We start from the raw sequence: 27137 nt of genomic DNA, 5'->3' as shown, positions 1-27137 counted from the left end.
TCAATGGCCCCTTCCTTGTGATCCCAGTAAATTCAGTAAAAGTACCAAAATATTCGAGCCAACGAATTAAAATAATATGTTTATAAAACTTTGGGTACTATGGTTATAAAACTTTGGGTACCAGTGTAATTTATTGTCCAATGGCCCCTTCCTTGATGGGTAATCCCAGTAAATTCAGTAAAAGTATCAAAATATTCGAGCCAACGAATTAAAATAACATGTTTATAAAACTTTGGGTACCATTGTAATTTACTGTTTAATAGAGGGCAATTGAATTAATTCAACCACTCATTGTATTCTACATAACTATTAATTTGTGTATCATCATTGGGGATTAAACGTTTGAACACTCAACTAATGGAAACAACCAGTCAAAATTTAACTAAGGTTCCCATAATTGTTTATTACGTGTACTAGTCCCCAAAGGTTCATAACTACATTTTCTTATTCGTTAACTTAACAAAGGGGACTAAAGTGAATTAAGATTGATTGATAATTTGAGTGTTTAAACGTTTCAACTACTAGTTTTTTTATCTACAGGTGTCCAAACGTTTCAACCACTAATTTTAATCTATTTCGAAGGGGTAATTTGTTTATCATCATTAAGGATACATGTTATGTATCATTTTATAGGCCATTGTCTTATCCCTTTAGATCCCTAAGCTGGATCTTTAAATAATTTCAATGGTGCGCCAAATTGGGATGCGCCGAATTTCAGCCAATCACAGCGCGGCCTTTTTGTAAAATGCTGTGCTCTCATTGGTGGAAAGTTGGCTCACCCCGATTTGGCGTGCCATTGAAATGATTTAAAGATCCAGCTCTGGAAACATGACGATATTTGTTGATACTTGTTATTTTGAATTGTACGTCCCCCAATGATGATACACAAAATTACCCCATCAAATGTTATTATAAAACTTTGGGTACTAGTGTAATAAATAGCCCATTGTCCCCTCTCTCACTGGTAGAAAGAAGAAAAAGGAATATGTGACATCTCTGGAGGAGCAGCTCAAACTTCTGGCAGAGGTTAGTTCATACACCTTTAGACATACACCTTTAGACAGACAGACAGACAGACAGACAGACAGACAGACAGACAGACAGACAGACAGACAGACAGACAGACAGACAGACAGACAGACAGACAGACAGACGGACAGACGGACATACGGACGGACGGACAGACGGACAGACGGACAGACGGACAGACGGACAGACGGACGGACGGACGGACGGACGGACGGACGGACGGACGGACGGACGTACGGACGGACGTACGGACGGACGTACGGACAGATGGACAGATGGACGGACGGACGGATGGATGGATGGATGGATAGACATACTGACGGACGGACGGATCAATGGATGTGTTGGACATACAGACATATACAGTGTTTTTTTATGAGAGCTTTTTTCAAAGCAATTTTACCCCACTTATGGTTATCAGAATTTAATGATTAATGGCTTATTTTCTTCGTTTTTTAATGCAATTGATAAAACCCCCCAAAAAATTTCAGTTTTTATTTAAAAAGTACAGTAAAATCTAAAATTCAAAACTTAGGTGTCAACATCTAAAAATGGTTTTAGCGCATTTTTCTTATGCCTAAATCTTCTCCTCTTTGCAAGATAAAAATCGGATTTTCCGTAGTCGACTTTGGGGGGCCAGTACTCCCTCCCTGGTTGAGATATGACCTTCAAACTTTGATATGTTCTAGTACATGTCCCTAATAGTATCTGTATACATTTATAGCTCTATATCTCAACTTTGAAGTGTTTAGCAGCCATTCTCGCTAAAGCTTAAATATTTGAGCATAAGAAAAATGCGCTAAAACCATTTTTAGATGTTGACACCTAAGTTTTGAATTTTAGATTTTAATGTACTTTTTAAATAAAAACTGAAATACTTTTTTGTTGTTCTATTAATTGCATTAAAAAACGAAGAAAATAAGCCATTAATCATTAAATTCTGATAACTATAAGTAGGGTAAAATTGCTTTCAAAAAAGTTCTCATAAAAAAAACACACAGTATAAAACCCATATACAGATAAACGGACAGACAGATAGATGGACATTAGGTAATTTCATAAAAACACCAAATTAAGAAAATCAAAGGTCGCGGTATTTTTCTTGTCATTTCTAAAAAGCTAAAGAGCGTCCTTCTAGCCCTTCTGTGAGCTGAGATCTGAAAAAAGTAGGAGTAGGAGATAACATTAAAGGATGCCTAGTCTAAAAAGACTTTAGAGTTCGCACCCTGAAGACGTGTAACAAAAAAAAATTCAATGTTTCACCTAAGTCTTAAAATTCAAAGTTTTGACTTTGCCAGGTCTGCCAGGGGAGCTAAAGTTGTGCGGGAAGGATGCTATATCCCCCTTGAGGCTTAAGACTTACAGATTGGCTAGTTATAGAGCAGCTTTTGCAATAATAAACTACCTGGGTCTGTAATGCAGGGAAGGATCAAATTATCACAATCTCACCAGAGGTTATCCAAAGGGTGCAGGGGGCCAGGACGGGAGTACGGTTAGGGTCTCCAGGCGGGGCCTCAGGGCATTTAATGGAGTCTGGAAATATTGGAAGGTCTTGATGTTTAGGCCTAAACAAATAGAGTTATATTTTGGGAAATTTGGTGGAAACCTAAACTTCACCCGGCCTAAGCTATTGTCCTATCCTCCCCCCAATTACATTATTTGTTAATAGGGAAGGTGGAAAGGTTAATGATTTGAAGAACTAAGCTGTACCTGGATGTTAATTCTGGACAGCTTAGTTTTCCAAAGAGCCGGCAGACATTATAATTAAGCGGTCTGAAAAATGAAAATCTTTAATTTGCTATTTGCAACCGCGAAATTATGATGTCTGCCGCAGTGAGCCGCAGGCAGCCTCTGTTCTTCTCCAAATTTGGTGGCCTGAAAGTGTACATACATTAGCGTACATGACACTCCCGGCAAGAAAAAGAAGAACATAGGGCTGTGGGCTGATCACTGCAATGTACAATATAAAGTGGAGAAAAAAGAATACATGACAATACACCCCCGAAGCCGTCACCGCTGGACCTTTAAAAAATGGAAGTGGCGTTCGGAGTGGCATATGGAGTGGCTGGTCATCACATTTTTTTTTCTTTTGGAATTATTATGTCTTTTCTGAAAGACATTGAATTTGGTGAAAGAATGAAAAGAAAACTTGGAAAAAAAATAGGAAAAACTGAATGGAAGTATTTAAATTGAAAGGTCTTTGAGGTGGAGGCAGAGATTTATAATCTCTAGTTCTGCCTGGCGCTGCTGGATCTGCTGCTTCTCCTGGCAGACCCGCATAGTATCTGCAGCGGCTTGCTCCTGCGCTAGATCGGCAGCCGCCAGCTGCTCTTCATACCATGCTTCGTCCTGGGCAGCCTGACGTTCTGCTAGACGAGCACGAACTACGGCCGCGTCTTTTTTGGCAACGGCCTGCTGGAGCTGCTCTTTAAGAGCCAGAACCTCTTTGGTTTTTAGGTCCAAAAGCTCCAGCTGCTGGTTGGAGTTGTGGAGCATGCTCAGGTACATCCTTTCTGTACATCTGCCCCGCAGCTGGTCCTTTGCCTCCTTTAACTCCCTTACCAACCTTTTCAGCCTGGTTTCGGATATTACCCGCCAGGGTGTGACGGTTTTGGGACGCTGCCAAGCCGGAACGATAGACCAGTAATGGGCCTCTGCGGCTGGGCCCATTTCTGTAGATATCCGGAAAACCTTATTCCTGATGGTCTGCAATTTTTTCCTGGCATCCTCCTCCGGTAGTTGGAAAACCCAGTACACCCAGCTATCTACCTCATCTTCTAGATGGGAGATCCGGCGGGCGTAGCCGTTCAGGTAACGGGCGTTTACCTTGTCCTCCGGGAAGAGTCGGGCGTGGTCTTCAATTCCACGCCGGATGGACTCGAGCATCCCCTGAATGTCGCCTACTTCATACATTAAAAACCTACCATGGTCGTACGGTTCTCCAAGGCAGGCTCGCAGGTGGAAGGGGGTGCTCATTTTTTGAATTTGGCTTTTATCTGAAATTAGATAAAAATTTGATAAAATTGATAAAAAAACGAAACTTGTAGCGGCACAAACAGGATGAAAAAATAATAATTTTATTTATCGACACATTTTTTCTTTAATAGAAAATTTTAATAGAGACTTAATAGAGACGGTCTGTTACAGGTATATAGCCGTAACCGTCCTGGCGTGAGGGGTCATAGGTGTTATCATGATGACTCTCACTTTGGAAGTGACGGACGTATCTACCCTGTGGTGTGTTGACATGATTGTGTTCATATCTATCATCATAGTCTGCTGGTCGGCGGTAGTCTTGACGTACAGCAGGTGATGGTGACCGTCGTCGTGTAGGTGAACGTTGTCTCGGGGGAGAACGCCTTCTAGAATAAGAACGGCGTTTTGGGGAATAGTGTCGTGTAGAATAACGGCGCCTAGATGGCGAGCGCCGTTTTGTAGACGAGCGGGAGCGTGAGCGCTGTCTTGAGGTGGAGGGTTCCTGCTGTTTGACCTGGGAAACTTTTTGTTTTTTCCTTCTTGAACCAGAATTCTGGAGACCGTGGGTTTTCAAAGAAGGTTTGGTGGTGTGCTTACAGTCAGGGCAAGCTTGATTTCTGCAGTAGAGCATTTTACTATTATGCTTTGGAATCTGGCTGATGGAATTTTGCATGTTGTCAGAAGTCTTTTTTCTGTATTCATAGAACTTCTGTTCACGGTGGAACTCTAGACGGGCGAGTGTGGTTTCCATCGCTGCTTCCTTGCCTCTGAGGTATTCCGCCTGTATGTAAAGGGAGTACATTTTTTGGAATCTGGGGGCGGATACATCATCCTTTCCAAGCAGCTCATGTATCAGATCAAGTTGGTGCCATCTGTCGAAAAAGGTGGGCATTGGGCTAGCATGAAATGTTTGATAGAGATTATCAATACTCTTTGTCAATTCACTGTCCATGTTACACGGGGGGGGTTTAGGCTCCTCGGGAAATTTTTGTTTGTATAATATCTCGAGGCGGGCTCTCTTCTGAGCCTCTTCCCTAACCTGGCGGGTACTTGAACAGTGGGTGCCTTTTAGAGTCCAAGCCGGGATTTGAACGTATTCTTCTTCGCTAGGTAAGAAGTTTCCACCCTGGTTGTCAGTGACGTCTATCTTGTGCAGTTCCTGGTTAATTTTTTCTTCAAGAGTTTTGATATTTTCTTGAGCGCACAAGGTAGCTTCCAATAATGTATTTTCAGCTTCAAGCATCTCCCGTATATCCGGGTTGTTGACATTCTGGAACAGAGCGGGTTCAATTCGGGTAACGGAGCCTGGGTGTAGTCGATCTAGCAGCTCCTTTCTCTTCTCCTTTAGATCTTTTTCAACAACAGCTAGCGGTTTGGTTAGAGGGGCGCTGAGAACGGGGCCGTTGTTGGAGATGGCGGAAATGTTGGAATCCATCCTGGAATAAAAAAAAATTTTGTTTATAAAAGAGAAAAAGAGAGCTTTTATGGGGTGTATTGTTTACAATGGTTTATAATATTCGTAAAGCTAAAGGAAGATTGGCAAATAATGATTATTATATAAGAACATTTAAATTTAATATTTGATAACACTAATCCAGGTTTTCTTCGGCTGGAATCAATTTATCGGTTATTGATGTAGAACCATCATCCTCGTAGGTGGGTTAAACTTCTAGAGGCAATTCATCATTTAATAATAAAATTATTAAGGGCATTAATCATCATTTACTTGTTATAATTTAACATTTAATAATATGATTATTAACGTTATTAACAGGTGTGTGAACCTGTAAGTAGGATTCTTCTTTTGTTGTAATTTAATATTTAATAATAACATTATTAATATTAATTGTTGGTTTGTAAAGCAATTACAGCCGTATTCAGGGAGGTGGGCCAATTCAGCCTTTATTTAATAGGTAGGTTTTTTATGTCTTCGGCACTTACAGCCTTTATTTATTTGAATGAGAAATTTGTCACAAATGCATATCATGGAAATGCGTGTTTGTGAGGTTAAAATTATTATCTTAGGCAACTACAGCCTTTATTAGTGGGTTTAAAATTGAATCATGCAGATCATGGAAATGCGTGTCAATGAGGTTGAAATTATTATCTTCGGCAACTACAGCCTTTATTAGTGGTTTAAGATTAGAAATGCAAATCTTGGAAATGCATATCAAATGAAGTTAAATTTATTATCTTCGGCAATTTCAGCCAACGTTTAGCGGGTGTAACTCATGTGCGATGCATTGTGTTATCCCGTTACAGGAATGGTTTTAATGGGAGGTTTTTAGTTTGCGTTGCTCCAAAGTGTAAGACTCGTCACACTTGGAGGCCGCGGATCTGATCTGGTCAATTAGCGCGAGCTCGTCCTCGGAGAACAGGATGGCAATGTGCCGGACACTTCTTCTGGTTTCATGAAACTCTTCCTTCCAGTGTTTCCGCCAACGGATAATTACCTGACGGACGATACCATCATCAGAAGTGATGAGGTGTAGGACCTGGCCAAGGCGCCAGAGTTGATCGCCAATCAACTCATCTGGGGACCGGAGGAAAACAACGATATCCATTTCTTTTGGTTGTGGACCTGTTTTGCCAAATTTCTTTGGTCTTGGAATGTAATCTGGAAGGCGTTCATACAGCCAGATCTGCCACCATGATTGATAGAGGCGTTCCATCTGTTCCAATAGGCGGGATGGTTGCTCTACCCTCATTGGTCCAGTGGGTGCACGCCTGTTATTCCTGCCGTGTATCAGACGGTTAGGCGTGATAAGGTCTGCGTGACCTATATCCTCCGTTCTGGATACCGTGCAGATTGGCATGTTGTTTATTTCATTGGCAATGTATGAAAAGGCGGTCTCAAAGGACATGACGTCCAGCTTGAGACCGTTGAATGTTGCATGGAACAAAGTTTTGATCTCTTTGATTGAGCGTTCCACGCAACCTTGATAATTGTGGGCAGCAGTGGGACCGATCTCGTACTCTATGCTGCAGCTTTTTCCATTGAGCGTTTTAGTGATGTCAGCCATGGAAAACTCTGATTTTGCTACGCCCTTGATGAGCTGTGCACCTGGGTCGATGAAGACCTTTTTAGGGTAGCAATAACGATGAACGAATCGTTGGAAAGCTTGAAGAAAAGCGTCTGTGTTATACTTCGTCATAGCATAACAAGCCGTTGCGGATGAGGCTGGGTCTCTACAGACTAGACCCCAAACCTTGACTGTGGATCTGTGGTTATGTTCACAGTGAGCTAAGAACGGACCCATTAAGTCAAGTTGGCAGTAGTAGAACGGGGGAGCAATGGTCAATCTATTTTGATGGATTGGTCCCATTTCAGCTTCTAGGAGCTTGGCCTTGAACCTACGACAATGTGGGCAAGCCGCTCTGATCTCTTTGGAGAGATCTCTGCCATTAAGAATGTAGGCAATGTGCCTGGATTCTAAGAGTGTTGCGTTTACATTTCTGTGTAGTGCAAGCTCTTGATGGGCGTATAGCATAACGGAGTATGCTATTAGGCTATACCGATCGACTATCGGTCTAACGAAGTGGAGGGGAGACAAATCAGGCATGATATTGTCAACGTCTTCTATGTTAGTGCCCTCGACAATACGACCATTGTATTTGACAATGCCATCGTCAGTGACGACATTGTTGCCGTGGGCCTTTGAGTTGGAGAACTTAAGCACTTCTTTAGTAGCGAGTCTAAAGTAGTAATTCTCCGCCTTGTGGATTTCTTCGTCCGAAAGTTGGACGACCTGAGGATTTGGATGAGGGGGGGCCTTCAAATTACGGTACGATTTGAAGTCGAAAAAGCAGAATTTTCGAACAATGGCCATGACACGGAGAGACTTGGGCCATGACCGTTTGCACGGGTCGTAGAGATAATTCGAGAACTTGGTTATCTCTGCCGTTCTTTCCTGAGGTGATTTCGTATCACCGTGGAGGATTCTGACCTCTTGGGCAGCGGCCTGCTTCGCTTCCATTGATAGTTTAAGATCTTGGAAGGATTGGGCTGGCATGTCCTGGTAATCAAGATACATCCAGGGTTTGCCGTTTTGCCATTCAGAATTAGCATCGATATCCTTGATAGTGGCGAGGAAACGAGTACCCAAGTCGGCTATGTTGTTTTCAGATTCAACATGTCGCCATTGGTCTGGGGAAGAGAATCGGCGAATTTCGATGACGCAGCTGCGTACGCCAAGAGAAAGAGGGCGTGCATCTTGATGAAGCCAAGATAGCACGACGGAAGAGTCTGTGAAGTAGGTGACTTTTTCTACCTTGTTTTTGAGATTTTTGGCAACGGTTGTTGCGAGAATGGTGCCTACAACAGCTGCCCTGAGCTCTGCTCGAGGAATTGTGCTACCAGTTACAATCTTTGATTTGGCAGCAGCTAGTCGGACAGTGACCTCGCCTGTGAGAGACCTTGACCTAACATGCACGCATACGATTGCCATGTTTTGACTAGCATCAACAGATACTAGCAGATCAACTTTGGGCTCAGAATTTGCCGGAATTACGGACCGTGGGCACGAAACTGACGCAAGTTGTTGCATCGTTTCAATGTTAGTCACCCATGTGGGAAGCAACTTGGTTGGGAGACCGTCGTCCCAACCAGTGGCGTAAGAAAGGAGGTCGTGATAGTCTGCTTTGAATTTAGCAGTCACGGGGGTGCAGAGTCCGAGAAGGTCGAAGTTAGAGGCAACTTGCGACAAGATTGTTCTTTTTGTGAAATTGTGTAGAAGAGCCTCTTCAAGACTTCCTTCTACTGGTGGAGGTCTTTTACCTCGTTTTGTTTTACCGAACGAGAGAGGTTTGACGTCCAGACTTAGAGTGTCAGCAAGTGGAGCCCATCGATAGCCGAGGTAGCTAACATGTGTGCCATCATTTGACACAGTGTCTTCAGGTACAGCTGAAGATTTGACAAAGCTTTTGACGCTCATGCCTGCTAAGTCAAGAGTGAATTTGACTCCCGCAATGATTTTGTCTAGTTCAATTGCGGAGTCTGTTGAATCAGAAGTATCATCAACATAAGTTTTGGTTTTGAGAACCTGGGCACCTGCAGTATGTTCAGGATGATTGTCCATGACATACTGAGCTACCTGTTCAAGACCTTCTGCCGTTTGGTTGCCAGAAGGTTTAACCCCATAAATGATGGTGCGCATGATGCGCGTTCTGATGGTGCCACCAGGGGCAAGGCTATCAACCCACAGGTACTTGTGCCAGCGGAAATCAGATGGATCCAACTTAATCTGATTGTATGCCATCCGTATGTCGCATGCGAAAGCATGTGGACCTGCTCTGAAATTGATGTCCAGAGCTAAGATTTTTTCGAGTCTGTTTGTGCCCTTTGCTAGGACGTCGTTCAGACTTTTACCTGACGAGGTTGTCGCAGAAGCGTCAAATACAACCCTGACTGGAGTGGAAAGAGAGTTTTCTTTAGTGACGAATCGCCAAGGGAGGTAGTATTCTCCTGGCAGATTGTCTACAAGGGCGCGTTCCTCAGGGGATAGGTCATCAATGTCACATGAATAGCCATTCAATGCTAGTTTGTCATGTGACGCCATAACTTGTAGTTTGGCCTCTGGATCCTTCTGCAATTTTCGCAGCTGGGACTCCAGAACTTTGAGAGCCCTGTTTTTGTTTGGTTGTAACTCCTTAACCGGATCAGCAATGAAGGGAAGAGATGCTACGATCCGGCGTTCGTCAGGTAAGAACTTGACGGACTTTTTTATTAGGAGTTGTTCGGCCTCTTCTTTCAGAGAGGTTGCCTCCAGAATGTCTCCGTTTTTGCAGTCATTGCAGCCACGGCATGCTATGCAACGGTAAGGTGCTTGAGTGCCTATGTCTTCACTCTCAAGATATTTGCGTTCATGTCGTTTGACGTGTTGAATATTGGTGCTGTATGTGTGAACATCCAGCGAAGCGTCCTCGTCTGTTGTTTCCTCAACAGTGATTGGACGGAGATACGGAAAGGTGTCGGTTTTGGAGTCATCCGCGCACCAATTCCTGCCACTGTTCAGAAGTGTTTCAGTGGTATAGCGGTAGGCAGACAGCTCGTTGGTGAAGAAGAGAGCAGCACCAACAAAGTTTACAGTCTCGGCTGCTTTAGCCCAAGCCTTGTGGGGGCCACCAAGTACACCTGTGTGGCCGTCGATACCCTTAAGTGGGCTTCTGTATAAAGATAAGCCACAGGGCAATGAGCAAATGCGCATTGGGAACAAGTAATTGTACTTGATTCCCAGGATTATGTCGACTTGGCCTCCGCCAATGACATCTGGTACGGTGGGGAGGAGCTCGTGGCCTTTGTAATGATTTGCAAGGTCACCATAAGGCTCCTTGAGGTCCCAACGAGGAAATGGAGCCGTCAGCGTGTCCATTTTTGCAGCAATTATAGTTGCGGACATGGCACTGTCGACTAATGGCAGTGTGAACTTGTCACTGCCATAGGGAAGATGGACGACTTTACCACCTGCTACGTTCATGAGGGTGGGTCCAGGTCTGTGTTCTGTGGCATTTAGTCTAGCCGCTGCAGAAGCTGAAACTGCGGCTGTACCACAACCGCTGTCATAGAATACAAACAACGGGTTGCCGGAGAGATCAGGGACGTTTTGGCACATGAAGATGCCGGGAGCAGCAACATCGGGGAAAGTGTTGGGGTCGGAAACGTCGGGTGTGGTGTCGGCGGTTTGGAGGTTCATGGTTATGTTATCCATGAACAGAAGGTTGCCAGATGTTATAGGGACATCCTTGGGCAATGATTTGCGGAAATCGCCTAACCTCTTTTTATTCTGCTCCACATGAATTGAGCAGGCGAGGATGTGTTTTTGCACGCGGTGTGAGGATGCGTACTGGCAATTGTCAGCTTGGCAGTAAAAGGTGGTGCGACAATCGTTTTTGTGATTGTTCCACCATTCGTCAATATTGTCGAAATTGACGTTGGCGTCCATTCTGAGGCACCTATGACAGGCTTTTGTCTTGCCATGGAGTTGGCGTTTCTCCTTGTGTGGTGTATTGATGTACACCTGGCATTGGAACAAATATGTGTGTTTGTTCTGACAAAGCGCGCAATCAGTCGATACAGGCTTAGAAGCAGCACCTGTGTATGCTAAGAGCGGAGTGGGCGTCTTAGTCGACTTGTCGGCTAACTTGCCTTTTTGGCGGTGTTTTGGGTCCTCCGAGGCCGAAAAGGTGGAGGCTGTGTAGGTTTGGGAGGCTGGTTTACTCCGGTTCGAGTTTTTATGACCCGGGTTGTTACCAGCATGGTTGGACTGTTTGTTACTGGAACTGCCGCTGTTTGTGTTGGCATTGTTGCCGATAGAAGTTGCGGTGCCAGTGTGGAGGGACGCCCCTTCATGTTGATTGAGCTGATACTGTAGCTGGCGGAGCTCAGAGTCAAGAAAGAGGAGAAGTTGTTCATAGCAATACTGGCCGTCTTCTTCCCCGTGCTCATCTGCACTCAACATGAATTTTCTAGACATCTCCTTAAAGTAGTCGCCTTTAAGAAGATTCAACACGGAGTTGGCAATATCTGTTTTGCCGTGATACAAGGTTTGCTCCGCGTCATTTTCTTTTGCAAATTCTTGGGTGTCAGCAAGCAGTGAACGGAGTTTTACCATCCATGTGATCTGCTGTTCCCAGTTGTATTTAGGGCATGGTCCAAGTTCCATGATTTTGGCCTTGCGTTTAGCTATGATGCTGGTTTTGCTGCCGTAGTGGAACGACAGCTGCTTCATACAGGCCTTAATGGATTTTTCGGCAGAGCACAACATCTGTGCATTGCCTTGGAGACATTTCTCTTTCAGTATCTCCAATGCTTCGACTTCTGCTATTGAAGGCATTGAGTCAATGTAAATCTGGAACTTCTTTTGGAATGTAAAGAGGTCAAGTTTATCTGTTTTGGCCCCAGAAAAGTGAGGGATAGGGATGTTGGAAGAACGCTGGTTGAAAGAGTGTCCTGAGATAGGCACTCCGAAACGGTCCCTCAAGCGTTCAACGTATGATTCCACGCTGGATATTTCAGTTTCGAGCGTGGTGGACTGGGCATCCAATGCTGTCGCATCTTCCTCCATGTCCGTAAGCATCGCGTCCTCACAAAGCGTTTTGGCTTTATGTAAGGAACGCTGTGCCTTTTCGAGTAGCTCTTTGAATTGAGCATTAAGTTTATTGAACTGACCTAACTGCTTAACTTCGGTCGTTTTAAGGTCGCCGAACTTTTCGCAGAGATCGTCGAGCTCAACAAGCAAGGGGTCCCTTTTTTGTTTTACCCTTGCTTGTTTTACCGCGTATGTCGTAGGATTTATGCGGTTGGGGATGGGAGCTGTTTGCTGGGGCATAGTTGCAGCAGGAACAGCTGTGGCCTGAGTCGTAACTGCTGGAGGCACAATTACTTGGCCATCATTTGGTAAGGTACCTGCCTCGGATCCGACTGCTGAAGTGGTAGTCGAGTCGTCAGAGCAAGTAGAGAGAGGTACTGCTGGAGCAGCAGTCGTCGTAATCGGTTGAGCTTTCAAACGTGATGTACGATGTTCATGAATGAACTCGATTTTTGAGCGCATGGCTATACGTAGCTGTAACGCTTTGTTCATGTCAGCTTCGGTGACCCTTGGGTCTGGGCTGTTGCGAAAGAAAGCTATGATGTGGCGAATTGACGAGGCTTTTTCTTCCAACAATGATAGACTATTGTCTAGCTTTTCAATGCTAAACCTGTCAGGGTTATTTATGATGCTCTGACAGTCTTCGTCTATCATCATGCACTCATCGCATTCGATGATGAGTTTGGTTGCCTCGTCAGTCATGGTTGGGGTTTGTGCTGTAATAAGTGCAGATAAATCGACACTGATATTGTGTGTCGATGTGGAAGCGTTATAAGCGGAGCCTGGGAGGTGGTCGTGTAATGGGAACTGTTCAGGGTTATAAAAAACCTCGTCCTGAACCTCTTTCTGTAAATCTTCAGAATAGAGTTGTTCCAAAGCTTCTTCAAGAATTGAAGCTGATTTTTGGAAGGATGGTATGGGGGAATAATTATCCCAATCTAGTTGCTGTGGGGCTAGCTCAAACTCTTCAGTATCTGTAGGGGTTGTGGGGGTTTGTGGTGAAAGGCCGTTATACGGATGTAAAACGGGAAAAGTTACCAGTGGATCAACAGGTGAGGAGGGTAAGTGGGGGGCTGCAAGTAGTTGGGGAGCTGCAGGGGGTGTAGGGAATCCTCGGATAGGTGACGGGGATGGGCTACGGTGGTGGCTGTTTTGGCCTGGGGGGGTGCGACTAACGCTGGGCCTGCGTGAGGAAACGACGGGCCTGGAGTTGCGGTCAACCGGTTTTTGCCGTTGAAGTAGCGCTTTTTTTGTTTTAAGGAGTTTTTTGGCGCGTAATTCAAACGGGGTGTTGAGTTTATGTTTTTTGGCTAAAACTCTGACGGTTTTAGGCCGACGACTCGCAACAGTCGCAGAGTCGGATTGTGACCGTTTGGTGTGAGAAGGGGTGGGGTGTGAGTTAGATGGATGATAGAGGGTGTTATGCCTTGAGCGTGTAATTGCTCCGGGCGGTTTAGTGAGGAAAATCTCCTTCATTGACCACTGAATGCTATTGTTAATTTATTTATTTAAATTATAATCTCTCTTTAGCTTATATTTTTTTTTTTGGTGTTTTTATATTTTTGTGTTTTTACAACAAATAAATGATGAGGGGAGAACCTTCACCGAATTTTTGTTGTCTTTAGTATGGCGCAGTATGGCAGGGACCGCAAGCTATCAGGGAGATGAAAAGGGGTAGGGGGGAAAACAGGTTCGGATTATTTAACAGCTATATTGTTAAATAAGAGGACAAGGAGTTGTCCTATGGGTAGGGAGAAAAACAGGTTTGGATTACTTAACAGTTATTGTTAAATAAGAGGACAAGGAGTTGTCCTATGGGTAGGTGGCACTTAGTTGTAAAGCACCTCAGCAGCTGTACAGGATTAACAGTCTGTAAACATCAATGTGCGGGAAGGATGCTATATCCCCCTTGAGGCTTAAGACTTACAGATTGGCTAGTTATAGAGCAGCTTTTGCAATAATAAACTACCTGGGTCTGTAATGCAGGGAAGGATCAAATTATCACAATCTCACCAGAGGTTATCCAAAGGGTGCAGGGGGCCAGGACGGGAGTACGGTTAGGGTCTCCAGGCGGGGCCTCAGGGCATTTAATGGAGTCTGGAAATATTGGAAGGTCTTGATGTTTAGGCCTAAACAAATAGAGTTATATTTTGGGAAATTTGGTGGAAACCTAAACTTCACCCGGCCTAAGCTATTGTCCTATCCTCCCCCCAATTACATTATTTGTTAATAGGGAAGGTGGAAAGGTTAATGATTTGAAGAACTAAGCTGTACCTGGATGTTAATTCTGGACAGCTTAGTTTTCCAAAGAGCCGGCAGACATTATAATTAAGCGGTCTGAAAAATGAAAATCTTTAATTTGCTATTTGCAACCGCGAAATTATGATGTCTGCCGCAGTGAGCCGCAGGCAGCCTCTGTTCTTCTCCAAATTTGGTGGCCTGAAAGTGTACATACATTAGCGTACATGACAAAAGTAGACCAATCTTTGATGTTAATGTGTCTATAGAGAGCTATTATCATAACAAAGAGAAAAGTCTAAGGGCTGAAAGTCTATTTCTCACCCAGCTTACACCAGAAGGGCAAAAGTGTTGCAAAAATTAGGGTCGGTCCGACTGTCTGTCCATCTTTCCAAGACAGTTAATTTAGACATAATGATTCATATAACAGTAAAGTATGATTTAGGGAGCGTAGCAACTCTATAAATGCTACCAGAATGTCTGTATAATTATATCCATTTTTATGTGATGTAAATATCCTTTTCATCCGATTTCTGGAATACTGATTCCTATTACAACAAGGTACAATTATATAAGTAAAACAAGTAATCAAGTTCTAAAAATGCAAGTATGTCCTTAAACAGTATCCTTTTTTATTTTAGAGTTATTGTCTTAAAAACTTAGTTGAAAGGTCGATGTTTTTCAGTTCTGGATACATGATTTTAGAGTACAAAGGGATCCGTTGTTTGACAAATTTTTCAGATCTCAGCCCACAGATGAGCCAGAAAGACGTTCTTTATCTTTTTAGAAATAGCAAGGCAAATGAAAGGCAGTTACTGTTTGAACTTATAGTCTAAAATGACATAAGAGTGTCCTTAGGACAGCCTAAAGACCGGTAACCGATAACCTTAAAGATTCATTCTTCGCGTATTTTCGAAAAATCTTTATTTCACCTTCTACCACTTAGAATCAAGATAGAACCAAAAAAAAATTATATTATTGCTTATTTTTATGTATAGAACAGGTATTTGAACCACGACCTAAATTTTTTTTTTTAAATTACCTAATGGACATACTTACATTGAAATAAACACATACATAGAAGTACAGACAGAAAGACAGATGGATATGCAAACATAAAGACAAACACATATACAGATAAACAGACAGACAGATGAATAGATGGACAGACAGATACATGGATATATAGACATAAAGACAAACACATATACAGATTAACAAACAGACAGATGGACTTGGGACATACTGACATAGATACAAACACTGTCTGCCTATAACTTTCTTTGTGTCTGTCTGTTTGTTTGTATGTATTTCTGTCTGTACTTCCTTCTTTGCGTCTGTCTGTCTATTTATCTACCTACTAGATTATATTAGATGTATTATTCAGTTTCCTTAAATGTAGGAAGAATGCAGTAATGTGTATTCACACATTGTTTTCATACAGGCCATATCAAATCTAGGAAAACAACTTGCTACGTCTTGAGAATGAGAGATTACAAGAATGACTGTCTGTCTGTCTGTCTAGCTGTCTGTATATCTGTCTTTTAATCTACCTACTAGATTATATTAGATGTATTATTCAGTTTCCTTAAATGTAGGAAGTATGCAGTAATGTGTATTCACACATTGTTTTCAAACAGGCCATATCAAATCTAGGAAAATGCCATGCTACGCCTTGAGAATGACAGATAACAAGAATGTCTGTCTGTCTACCTGTCTGTTTGTCTGCCTATCTGTCTGTTTGTCTATTTATTTACCTACTAGATTATATAATATTAGATTTATTATTCAGTTTCCTAAAATGTAGGAAGTATATGCAGTAATGTGTATTCACACATTGTTTTCATACAGGCCATATCATATCTAGGAAAACAACTTGCTACGCCTGGAGAATGACAGATTACAAGAATGACTGTCTGTCTGTCTATCTGTCTGTTTGTCTGCCTATCTGTCTGTATGTCTGTCTGTTTGTCTATTAATCTACCTACTAGATTATATTAGATGGATTATTCAGTTTCCTAAAATGTAGGAAGTATATGCAGTAATTTGTATTTACACATTGTTTTCATACAGGCCATATCATATCTAGGAAAACAACCTGCTACGTCTGGAGAATGTCAGATTACAAGAATGACTGTCTGTCTGTCTGTCTATCTATTAATCTACCTAATAGATAATATTAGATTTATTATTCAGTTTCCTAAAAGGTAGGAAGTATGCAGTAATGTGTATTCACACATTGTTTTCATACAGGCCATATATCTAGGAAAATGCCATGCTACGCCTTGAGAATGACAGATTACAAGAACGAGTGTCACAACTAGAGGCAGAGAAATATTCGTGGCCAACAAATATTGGAAGCAGGTCAGTACCTTCCCAATGATTACAAACAAAATTACCACTTTTTTAATAAGAGGGGGGGGGGGAAGTTTTGCCACTTTTGCGTAAACAGTGTTCTGTGGACTAGGTATTGATTTTAGATTATAGGTTATTTAGGATAAAAGTTTACTTTTTGGTATTAGTTCACATATATTTAATCATTTTTTAAATAGGCCTCCAGGTTCCGGAGCTCCAGGCCTCCAGGTGGTCTCTGTACAGGTAAAAATGAAAAAAAAATTTTTTTTTTTTCTAGAGTTAGAAGTCAACATATGACACAAAATATGCATATTTTTGAATGTTATTCACATATTTGAAGAAAAAAATGCATATTTTGTTTCATAAGTTGACTTATTTTATGAGACTGGAGGCCTGGAGCTCCGGAACCTGGAGGCCTATTCAAAAAATGATTAAATATACGTGAACTAATACCAAAAAGTAAACTTTTATCCTAAATAACCTATAATCTAAAATCAATACCTAGTCCACAGAACACTGTTTACGCGAAAGTGGCAAAACTTCCCCTCCCCCCCCCCCCTAGTCCCCAAACATTTTCTCATTAGATAGCTTGACAATGTTGGGGACTTTAGTGAATTTTTAGTGGTTGGCTCATTTAGTTAAGGGGTTCAGACATTTAAACTACCTACTAATTTTAATCTGCATAATAGGTTATTTTGTGTATCATCATTGGGGATGTACATAAATTTATTGGCCATTGTCTTATCCCATTAGATCCCAATATTTTTAATATTTATATATATATAGCATAGTATTATAGACAGCTCTCCGTGGATATTATGCGGATAGTATTACTGAGAAACGGTTCTAATCAGCGGATTTATTTCAGTACTGTGCACGCCAAGAAAGCCACGGCCCTGTTTGGTATTCTCTTCCTTGTGGGACTTAACTTTAGTAACCTCAGGTATTTTAATGTCAGCCATTTTGTCACGTGATCAAAAATCAGCCAATAGGATGGCTATATTTTGTCACATGATCAAAAATCAGCCAATAGGATGGCTATATTTTGTCACGTGATCAAAAATCAGCCAATAGGATGGCTACATTTTGTCACGTGATCAAAAAAATCAGCCAATAGGATGGCTATACTTTGTCACGTGACCAAACACCAAGCCTGGTAATCCCAGGTATTTTACATTGATTGATATATTTGTCACATCCCACACGAAGGCTTGTTAATCTATTGATGAATTTAATCGATTAATTGATTGATTAAAAAATTGATTGATCGATTGATGAATTGATTGATTGATTGATAAATTGGTTGAATAGTTGATTTTTTGATTGATGAATTGATTGATGGATAGATTGACCCATCACTAAATTTATCAATCGATAAATTGATTGATAAATATTTTAATTGATTGATTGATATTTAGTTCACTGAACACAAGCCCCGACCTTGGTGGTGTTGGAGGGGAGGGGAGCAGTCTTATTCATGAGAAACAGGCAGCTGGCAGATCTCTCTTATGGCAGGTATAGAAAGTAATACAGACAGACGGACAGATGGACAGAAACAGACTGACAATCTAAAAGTAGACAAAAGGAAGACCGACAGATGGATAGACAGATAAACAAACACAGAGAAAAAGTATATGTAGAGAGACAGACAGACAGATGTACAAAAAGTCAGACAGACAGAAACAGACTGACAATCTGATAGTATAGATAGACAGATAGATAAAGATAGATAAATAGACAGATAAATAGATAGATAGATAGGCATTTTCATTCTTGTTATTTTTTCAGGCTGATTATGATTATTTGTCAGATTTAGAAAATCTTGCATCAAATTTAACCTCAGCAGAAGAGAAAGGTTCCGCCATGTGCCCCATGTCTTTTAATAAGACTGAATCAATAAGGTATTTATCTGTCTGTCTGTCTATGAATGTATGTCTGTTTGTCTGTTTGTCTGTCAAACTTAACCTCAGAAGAGAAAGGTTCAGCCATGTGTACCATGTCTTTTAATAAGACTGAATCAATAAGGTATTTGTCTGTCTGTCTGTTTATGACTGTCTGTCTGTCAAATTTAACCTCAGAAGAGAAAGGTTCTGCCATGTGTCCCATGTCTTTTAATAAGACTGAATCAATTAAGTATTTATCTGTCTGTCTGTCTATGAATGTATGTCTGTTTGTCTGTCCGTCTGTCTGTTTGTTTGTCTATCTGTTTAATTTAACCTCAGAAGAGAAAGGTTCCGCCATGTGCCCCATGTCTTTTGATAAGACTGAATCAATAAGGTATTTATCTGTCTGTCTGTATGTGTGTCTGTCTGTTTGTTTGTTTGTTTGTGTGTTTGTCTGTCTGTTTGTCGTCTTGTCAAACTTAACATCAGAAAAGAAAGGTTCTGCCATGTGCCCCATGTCTTTTAATAAGACTGAATCAATAAGGTATTTATCTGTCTGTCTGTCTATGAATGTATGTTTGTCTGTCTGTTTGTCTGTCTGTGTTTGTTTGTCTGTCAAATTTAACCTCAGAAGAGAAAGGTTCCGCGATGTGTCCTATGTCTTTTGATAAGATTGAATCACTAAGGTATTTATTTGTCTGTCTGTTTATGAATGTATGTTTGTTTGTTTGTTTGTCTGTCTGTATGTCTGTCTGTCTGTTTGTCTGTCTTGTCAAATTTAACCTTATAAGAGAAAGGTTCCGCCATGTGTCCCATGTCTTCTTATAAGACTGAATCAATAAGGTATTTGTCTGTCTGTCTGTCTATTACTGTATGTCTGTCTGTCTGTCTGTCTGTCTGTCTGTCTGTCTGTCTGTCTGTCTGTCTGTCTGTCTGTCTGTCTGTCTGTCTGCCTGTCTGTCTGTCTATTTGTCTGTCTTGTCAAACTTAACCTCAGAAGAGAAAGGTTCTGCCATGTGTCCCATGACTTTTAATAAGACTGAATCAATAAGGTATTTGTCTGTCTGTCTGTCTGTCTATTACTGTGTGTCTGTCTGTCTGTCTGTCTGTGTGTCTGTCTGTCTGTCTGTCTGTCTGTCTGTCTGTTTGTCTGTCTTGTCAAATTTAACCTCATAAGAGAAAGGTTCCGCCAAGTGTCCCATGTCTTTTAATAAGACTGAATCAATTAAGTATTTATCTATCTGTCTATCTGTCTGTCTGTCTGTCAAAGAAGACTATCCACGAACCAAAGCAAGTGATTCTAAGCATTTTACAGCATTGACCGATAGTAATTTTTTAGTGAATATACTAGGTTTATGTTTAATATTTGCTTTATCGACTAAAAAGTTAGGTTTCACCATGGTTTTATATGAAAAAAACTTTGAAATGTAAATAAATTTTTTAAGTAATATCATTAAATGCTTTGTTGAGTTCAAAGAACAAAATAAAATAACACTGACGAAAAGCACCAAATGTTGAAAATTGCAAAAGTACATTAATGAAATTGTTTAAAAGTTACCAACCTTTTTTAAAACATACATTTTTAATCACAATAATACACTTTTGTGTCAAAGCTTTTAAACAACAGTTTGAACTCATCAAAACATTCGATGATATTGCACCAAACAATGCTTAAGATTTCAAACATGGTGAAACCTAACTGTTTGGTCAATAAAGCAAATATTAAACATAAACCTAGTATATTTACTAAAACAAGGATGACAACATCCATAAAAGCGAAGCACTGAAACGGTAGGACAAATGGACATTAACACTTGTATAGTATCTGAACTAGAAAATCGGAACATAAATGTATAAATATCAAATCAAAATTGTAAGTAAATTTGTTGAAAAACTGCTTAAAAACAGGATAAAGCTTATGGACATACTTACATTTTGGACTTGATTATAGAGTTGCTTCACTTATAATATTGTTCTTTGTTGTCCCAGGAATCAATATACCAAAAATCAGATCAAACGGATAAATAGAACACTTGAAAATTTGTTGTTAAAAAAGTAAAAAAATCAACATGTTTAAAATGGACGTACGGACATTCTGGTAATGATTATAGAGTTGCTACGCTTTCTAAATCGTACCCAACTACTACAGGAATCATCATGCAAAGTTTGAAATCGACGGACGGACGTACGGACGGACCGACCCTAATTATAGAAAAGCTTCGCTTTTAAAAATACTATGGGTCAATGCTGGAAGATGCTTAGAATCACTTGCTCTTGTTCGTGGATAGTCCTCTTTAACCTCAGAAGAGAAAGGTTCTGCCATGTGCCCCATGTCTTTTAATAAGACTGAATCAATAAGGTATTTATCTGTCTGTTTGTTTATGAATGTATGTCTGTCTGTCTGTCAAATTTAACCTCAGGAGAGAAAGATTCCGATATGTGCCCCCTGTCTTCTTATAAGACTGAATCAATAAGGTATTTGTCTGTCTGTCTGTTTGTCTATGAATGTATGTCTGTCTGTCTGTCAAACGTAACCTCAGAAGAGAAAGGTTCCGCTATGTGTTCCATGTCTTTTGATAAGACTGAATCAATAAGGTCGTCGCCTTTCAATTTCATAAAACAAGGATGACAACATCCATAAAAGCAAAGCTCTGAAACGGTAGGACAAACGGACATTAACACTTGTATAATGTCAGAACTGAATAATCAGAATGCAAATGTATAAGAGACAGAGCAAAATTGTAAGTAAGTTTGTTGAAAAACTGCTTGATACAGGATAATGTTTATGGACATACTTAAATTTTTAGGACTTGATTATAGAGTTGCTTCGCATTTAAAATTGTACTTTGTTGTCCCAGGAATCATTATACCAAAAATCAGACCAATCGGATAATTAGGTCACATACAAATTTGTTGTTAAAAATGTAAAAAAAATCAACATGTTTAAATTGGACGTACGGACATTCTGGTAATGATTATAGAGTTGCTACGCTTTCTAACTCGTACCTAACTATTACAGGAATCACCATGCAAAATTTGAAATCGATAGGACAATTCTAACATGCCTTAATTAACGTAAAAAGCTATTTAAAAAAGTAAAAAAATCAATATGTTAAAAATGGACGTACGGACATTTTGGTAATGATTATAGAGTTGCTACGCTTTCTAAATCGTACCTAACTACTAAAGGAACCACCATGCAAAATTTGAAATCGATAGGACAATTCTAACATGTCTAAATTAACGAAAAAAGCTATCCGTTACGGACGTACGGACGGACCGACCCTAATTATAGAAAAGCTTCGCTTTTAAAAATCAGGTGTGTATATTCTGCACAAGATTTATTTTTTTCCCTGCTGCAAAATATTTCATAGGAGGGGAAAAAATAGAAATAATGTTTACAGGACTTTTTATTTATTTTTTTTTTCCTTCTCCTAGGTACATATTTTTTATATTTTTTGCAAACGTTTAGATCATCTTTAAAAAACGGTTTTAAAAATAATACCCTCCCTTATTTCTCATTATTCTATTTTCAGACTGGACAACGAGCTGAGAGGATTATTTGCTGCTCAACATGACGAAGGCAAAGAATAATAAAATAAATATTTTTTCAATTTGGCTTTGAAACCCATAAGTATCTGCTGGATTAGAACAGGTTGTAAGTCGACATACTTAAAATTCATGTACAGCATTATATTAGAGACTATTTTCCACGAATGTTAAAAATTGATAAAACTTCTCAAAATTTAGGTTAAAAAATGAAATAGTCTAAAACCATCTGATTTCCTATGTTTTCGTAAACTTCCACTAAAATGTGGTAAGCCATATGTAAAGGAGAATCATATTGGTTCAGCGGTTAGCAAGATCCTTTGGTACAAACAAACAGACAGACAGACAGACATTCTGTTACTTTATTATAAGGATAATAAACTTGTAAACTTAAACCAGTCTTTAAGCCCCGATATGTCAAGGCATGCACATGTTGCTTTAAAAAAAACTCAATCTTATACTTGTACATTATGATTTTCGTAGAAAACTACGATGCTAGACATAATTTTTTCACATGGATGAGAACCGGTTCTAATCCAACGGATATTAATAGGTTTTGAATGATTATGTGAAACTCAATTATTATTCTGTATTCTAAGGAAAAAAGCAAATAGAAAAAAATCGCCGAATCCCCGCCACCAAAAATCCTCCAAAATTGAGTAAGAAGAAGAAAAAGAAGACGACTAAACCATTGTTGGGAATTAACAAGCGCCACAATATAAAGCCAAATATGATAGGTAGGATATTAATCAGGGATCTAAAGGGATAAGACAATGGCCTATAAATTGATGTACATTCCCAAAAATTATACACGAAACATCTTCTTCTGTAGATTAAAACTAGTAGTTGAAACGTTTAAACACTCAATTTACTAACCAATTAAAATTCAACAAGTCCCCAAAGTTGTTAACCTACCAAATAAGAAAAAACGTTATTATAAAACTTTGGGGACTAGTGTAATAAACAGCCCATTGTCCCCTCTGTTGTTTTCAGTTGTCTTTATTTTACTCATTTATTTACCCCTCCCACATATTGTTGGACAAGGCGAGGGAAAAATGGAGAGAAAGAAAAGTTTTCAGTACTCCTTAGTTTTTCACCAACCCCCCCCCCACTCCCTACGTGGTTGGAAAGCTGTTTTCCGGCGCTGCCAAAAAAAACGCTACTTTGTTTTCTTTCCATAATCTGGAAAGGAGTTATTAAATCCTATCGTATTATAGACAGTTTCTTAAAAAGTTTTTTTTTAAATTAAGGTTCAGTGTATTCCATGTTGGTGGAGGATGGTGGATACCAATATGGCCGCGGCTCCCGCCGTCAGGTCGCAGCCGCAGCAGCCGCCTCCAATGGCCACCATCGGCAGCAGAGCATCAGCTTGTATGACTCATCCCCGCACCGTCACACATTCTCTTCTCTGTTCGAGGTTGGTTTTCCCGCCAAATTTTTGAGTTTTCCCGTCAAATTTCTCAGTTTTTCCCGCCAAATTTCTCAGTTTTCCCGCCAAATTTCTCAGTTTTCCCGCCAAATTTCTCAGTTTTCCCGCCTAATTTCTCTGTTTTCCCGCCAAATTTCTCAGCTTTCTCGCCAAATTATAATTTTTCCCGCCAAATTTCTAAAATTTTATAAGTGCTGAAATGGTTACCTATAGGTTATTTTATTTTTATGAATAAGTCTGGTTATGGTTTTAGGCTTTTTTTTGTACCATTCCATATTATATATATACCTTCAAATATAGAATCCCTAGATGCTAGGGGCGCAACCGCTAGTCCTTATGATAAAGTAACAGGATGTCTGTACCAAAAGATCTCGCAAACCACTGAACAGTTCTGGTTCAACTTTTCAGCTATTTTTGAGGAGGGTATCACCACCCTCCCAATAGAATTGGCCCCAAGAAAAAATTACTAATAATAATTTAACACTAATAATTACGAACTTACTAATCAAAACTTAACCAAGGTACCCAAAGTTTTAAAAGGTATCCTCTTTCTAGGACATAGAACGCCGTGATGACACTTTCTATGTGGTTTCATTCAGTGGAGATCATTTGCTGGTTCCCGCCACTAACCACAGCAAGGTAAGTAACATATCCGCTGGATTAGAACCGGTTCTCAGTCATACTATCCGCGGAAAGCTGTCTATAATACCTGCTACCAACCACAGCAAGGTAAGTAACATATCCGCTGGATTAGAACCGGTTCTCATTCATACTATCCGCGGAAAGCTGTCTATAATACCTGCCACTATACTAACCACAGCAAGGTCAGTAACATTTCCGCTGGATTAGAACCGGTTCTCAGTCATACTATCCGCGGAAAGCTGTCTAATAATACCTGCTATTATACTAACCATACTAGGTAAGTAACATTTCCGCTGGATTAGAACCGGTTCTCATTTATACTATCCGCGAAAAGCTGTCTATAATACCTGCTACTATTCTAACCACAGCAAGGTAAGTAACATATCCGCTGGATTAGAACCGGTTCTCATTCATACTATCCGCGGAAAGCTGTCTATAATACCTGCTATTATACTAACCATACTAGGTAAGTAACATATCCGCTGAATTAGAACCGGTTCTCAGTCATAATATCCGCGGAAAGCTGTCTGTGATACCCGCCACTATAAAGAACACAGCAAGGTAAGTAACATATCCGCTGGATTAGAACCGGTTCTCATTCATACTATCCGCGGAAAGCTGTCTGTGATACCCGCCACTAACCACAGCAAGGTAAGTAACATATCCGCTGGATTAGAACCAGTTCTCAGTCATGCTATCCGAGGTCAGGTAATAAAAAAAAACTTAAGTAAGATTTATGTGAACTAACTTCCCCATAAACAAAAAAAATGAAAGGGGTATTTTTTGGTTTTTGGGGGGGTTGTGGGTTTCCCACCCCCCAAGAAAATAGCCAAAAACCACCACAGGACCAGTAGGTATATTCTTTAAAGAGTAGAATCCAATCGGTTCAGTAGTTACCGAGATCTTAAGGGACGGATAGACAGACGGACAGACATTAAGCTACTTTGTATTATAGATACAAAACTCAGGGATTTGAAGGGATAAGACAATGGCCGATAAATAAATGGACATTTGCTGGTACCTGTTAAATTTAAGCACCTAAAGGTTTTAAGTCAATGAAAACATTGGGTACCTGTGTTCTAACAATTCATTATCCCCTCCCATCCTGGCAAATCCTAAGAGTTTCCTTGTTTTCGCGTATTTTTAGTCAAACTGTTCTTAATAATAACCAAATTTATATACAGGGTGCACCACATAAATCCGGACTTTTTCTTATTTTTAAACAAATAAACATAAAATCGTCAATTTTAAAGATTTTATTGAATTTTAAAAACTGGGAAGCAACCTAGGTATATGACTATTAGATTATTTAATAAAATCGCCGCCAGCCTCAATCACCGCCTCTACCCGCCCCTTGAACCGCCCGCCGACCCTGGTCAACATGTCCCTGTTCAAGCAGGCGAAGTTCTCCATGATAGGAGCAATGAGAGAGACCTTTTTGGTATGGGCGCGTCTATTGGTTCATGCTTTAATGGCGCTCTAGGCCCAAAAGTCCATTGAATTAAGATCGGGGCTGCTGGGAGGCCATATCTCCTTAAGAAGTGAGTAACAGCAGGATCCAAATTAACCCATCTTTAAAGCTACCCACTGACACGGCGGCTCTCATTTGGGCCACAGTTAAGCTAGAACAACGTTTTATACCTTTTTAAGAATGGCACGAAGATTAGGATAGGGTTATCAGCGCAATACATAGTCTAAAACGAGTTTCAAGGTTCCATATGGGCCCCTGAAGTCAAGAACCGAGAAATTTTCAAGATTTTTGACGTTTTTGACATCTTAAAATCTACCACGATCCACTTTGTCGGAGTACTACAGCCAAGTCAGTTGGGATAGAGAGCTCTAGTCTTTTCTAGTGTTTTCACTAGGTATCTGATAGTATCTCCAGCAAGTTTCATTAGTCCATCTCACCTACAGATGGGCTAAGGTCAGATTTAGTAGGCCCAAGTCATAAATCCACGGTAATTTATCTGCGCAATTCGAATCTGCCTTGTTGAACATATGCGAAGCCAGCTCGGCGTACACGTCCTCCATCGCCCAAAGATTTTCATGGGCAAAAAGGTCATTACCTAAGCTTTTTATAGTGGGGTCAAACGTCCTGATTGGTCAAGTAGTTTTGGCGCTATGGCCGTTTTAAAAAAGTCCGGATTTATGTGGCGCACCCTGTATATGTATTTTAAAGAACAGTTTGACCTAGCAAGCGCATTTGACTATATGCTTTTTCAAAAAATTACCTTGGTTTAAAAGCGAAGCTTTTCTATAAATAGGGTCGGTCCGTCAGTCCGTAACGGTTACCTCTTTTCGTTAATTAGGTATGTTAGAATTGTCTTATTGATTTCAATCTTATCTGTAGTAGTTAGGTACGATTTAGAAATCGTAGCAACTACATAATCGTCACCAGAATGTCCGTACATCCATTTTAAACTTTTATTTTTAACTTTTTTAACATCAAATTTTTATGTGATATAATTATTTGTTTCATCTTATTTTTGTAAACCTGATTCCTAGGACAACAATGTATAATGTTATAAGCGAAGCATCTCTATAATTAAGTCCTATAAATGTAGGTATGTTTCAACTCATCATATTCTGATTATTCAGTTCTGACACTCTAAAAGTGTTTATGTTCGTTTGTCCTACCATTTCAGAGCTTTGTTTATATGGATGTTGTCATCCTTTTTTTTTTATTTCAGGTTGCGCGCCCCAGAATGAGTTTGTTATTGCCAGCCATCACCCTTGCCTTAAATGGTAAGTGTTAGCCAGAACATACAGACAGAGGCAAACGTACGTCTTTGGGGGACTTAATAAGCATTCAATGGGCTATCCATGTCCGTTGAAATCATAAAAAAAAGCTTGTTTAGTTTTTTTCTTCACAAAATGACCTTTTCTGGCGCGGGGCAAACTCGGTTTTTGCTTTTTTATACTAACTTTTTTAATTTTATACAATAAATT

At 40.3% G+C, this 27137-nt stretch overlaps 1 protein-coding gene across 4 annotated transcripts in view; it reads left to right on the top strand.

The window, feature by feature from the left end:
• The window catches only part of LOC145307466 (cyclic AMP-dependent transcription factor ATF-6 alpha-like), a 46707-nt gene that overhangs the window by 13721 nt on the left and 5849 nt on the right, over positions 1-27137 (top strand). For 3 of the 4 annotated variants that reach the window (XR_013875482.1, XM_080149908.1, XM_080149906.1), the window contains exons 12-21: positions 969-1026; positions 16597-16694; positions 17554-17628; positions 18104-18200; positions 18474-18586; positions 22105-22151; positions 22717-22854; positions 23368-23534; positions 24102-24185; positions 26879-26933. Coding sequence is in view for 3 of the 4 variants with exons in the window: in XM_080149908.1 (XP_080006034.1) it covers positions 969-1026; positions 16597-16694; positions 17554-17628; positions 18104-18200; positions 18474-18586; positions 22105-22151; positions 22717-22854; positions 23368-23534; positions 24102-24185; positions 26879-26933 (932 nt within the window). In the remaining variant the exon portion in view is untranslated. Of the gene's footprint in view, positions 1-968; positions 1027-16596; positions 16695-17553; positions 17629-18103; positions 18201-18473; positions 18587-19066; positions 19113-22104; positions 22152-22716; positions 22855-23367; positions 23535-24101; positions 24186-26878; positions 26934-27137 lie in introns of all 4 variants that reach the window. The other variant, XM_080149907.1, reaches the window with a different exon arrangement.

The sequence above is a fragment of the Acartia tonsa genome, chromosome 15 (assembly GCF_053477335.1).
Source record: "Acartia tonsa isolate MP-2025a chromosome 15, ASM5347733v1, whole genome shotgun sequence".
In the NCBI taxonomy this organism is placed as follows: Eukaryota; Metazoa; Arthropoda; class Copepoda; order Calanoida; family Acartiidae; genus Acartia; species Acartia tonsa.
This window is presented reverse-complemented; position numbering and strand designations above follow the sequence as displayed.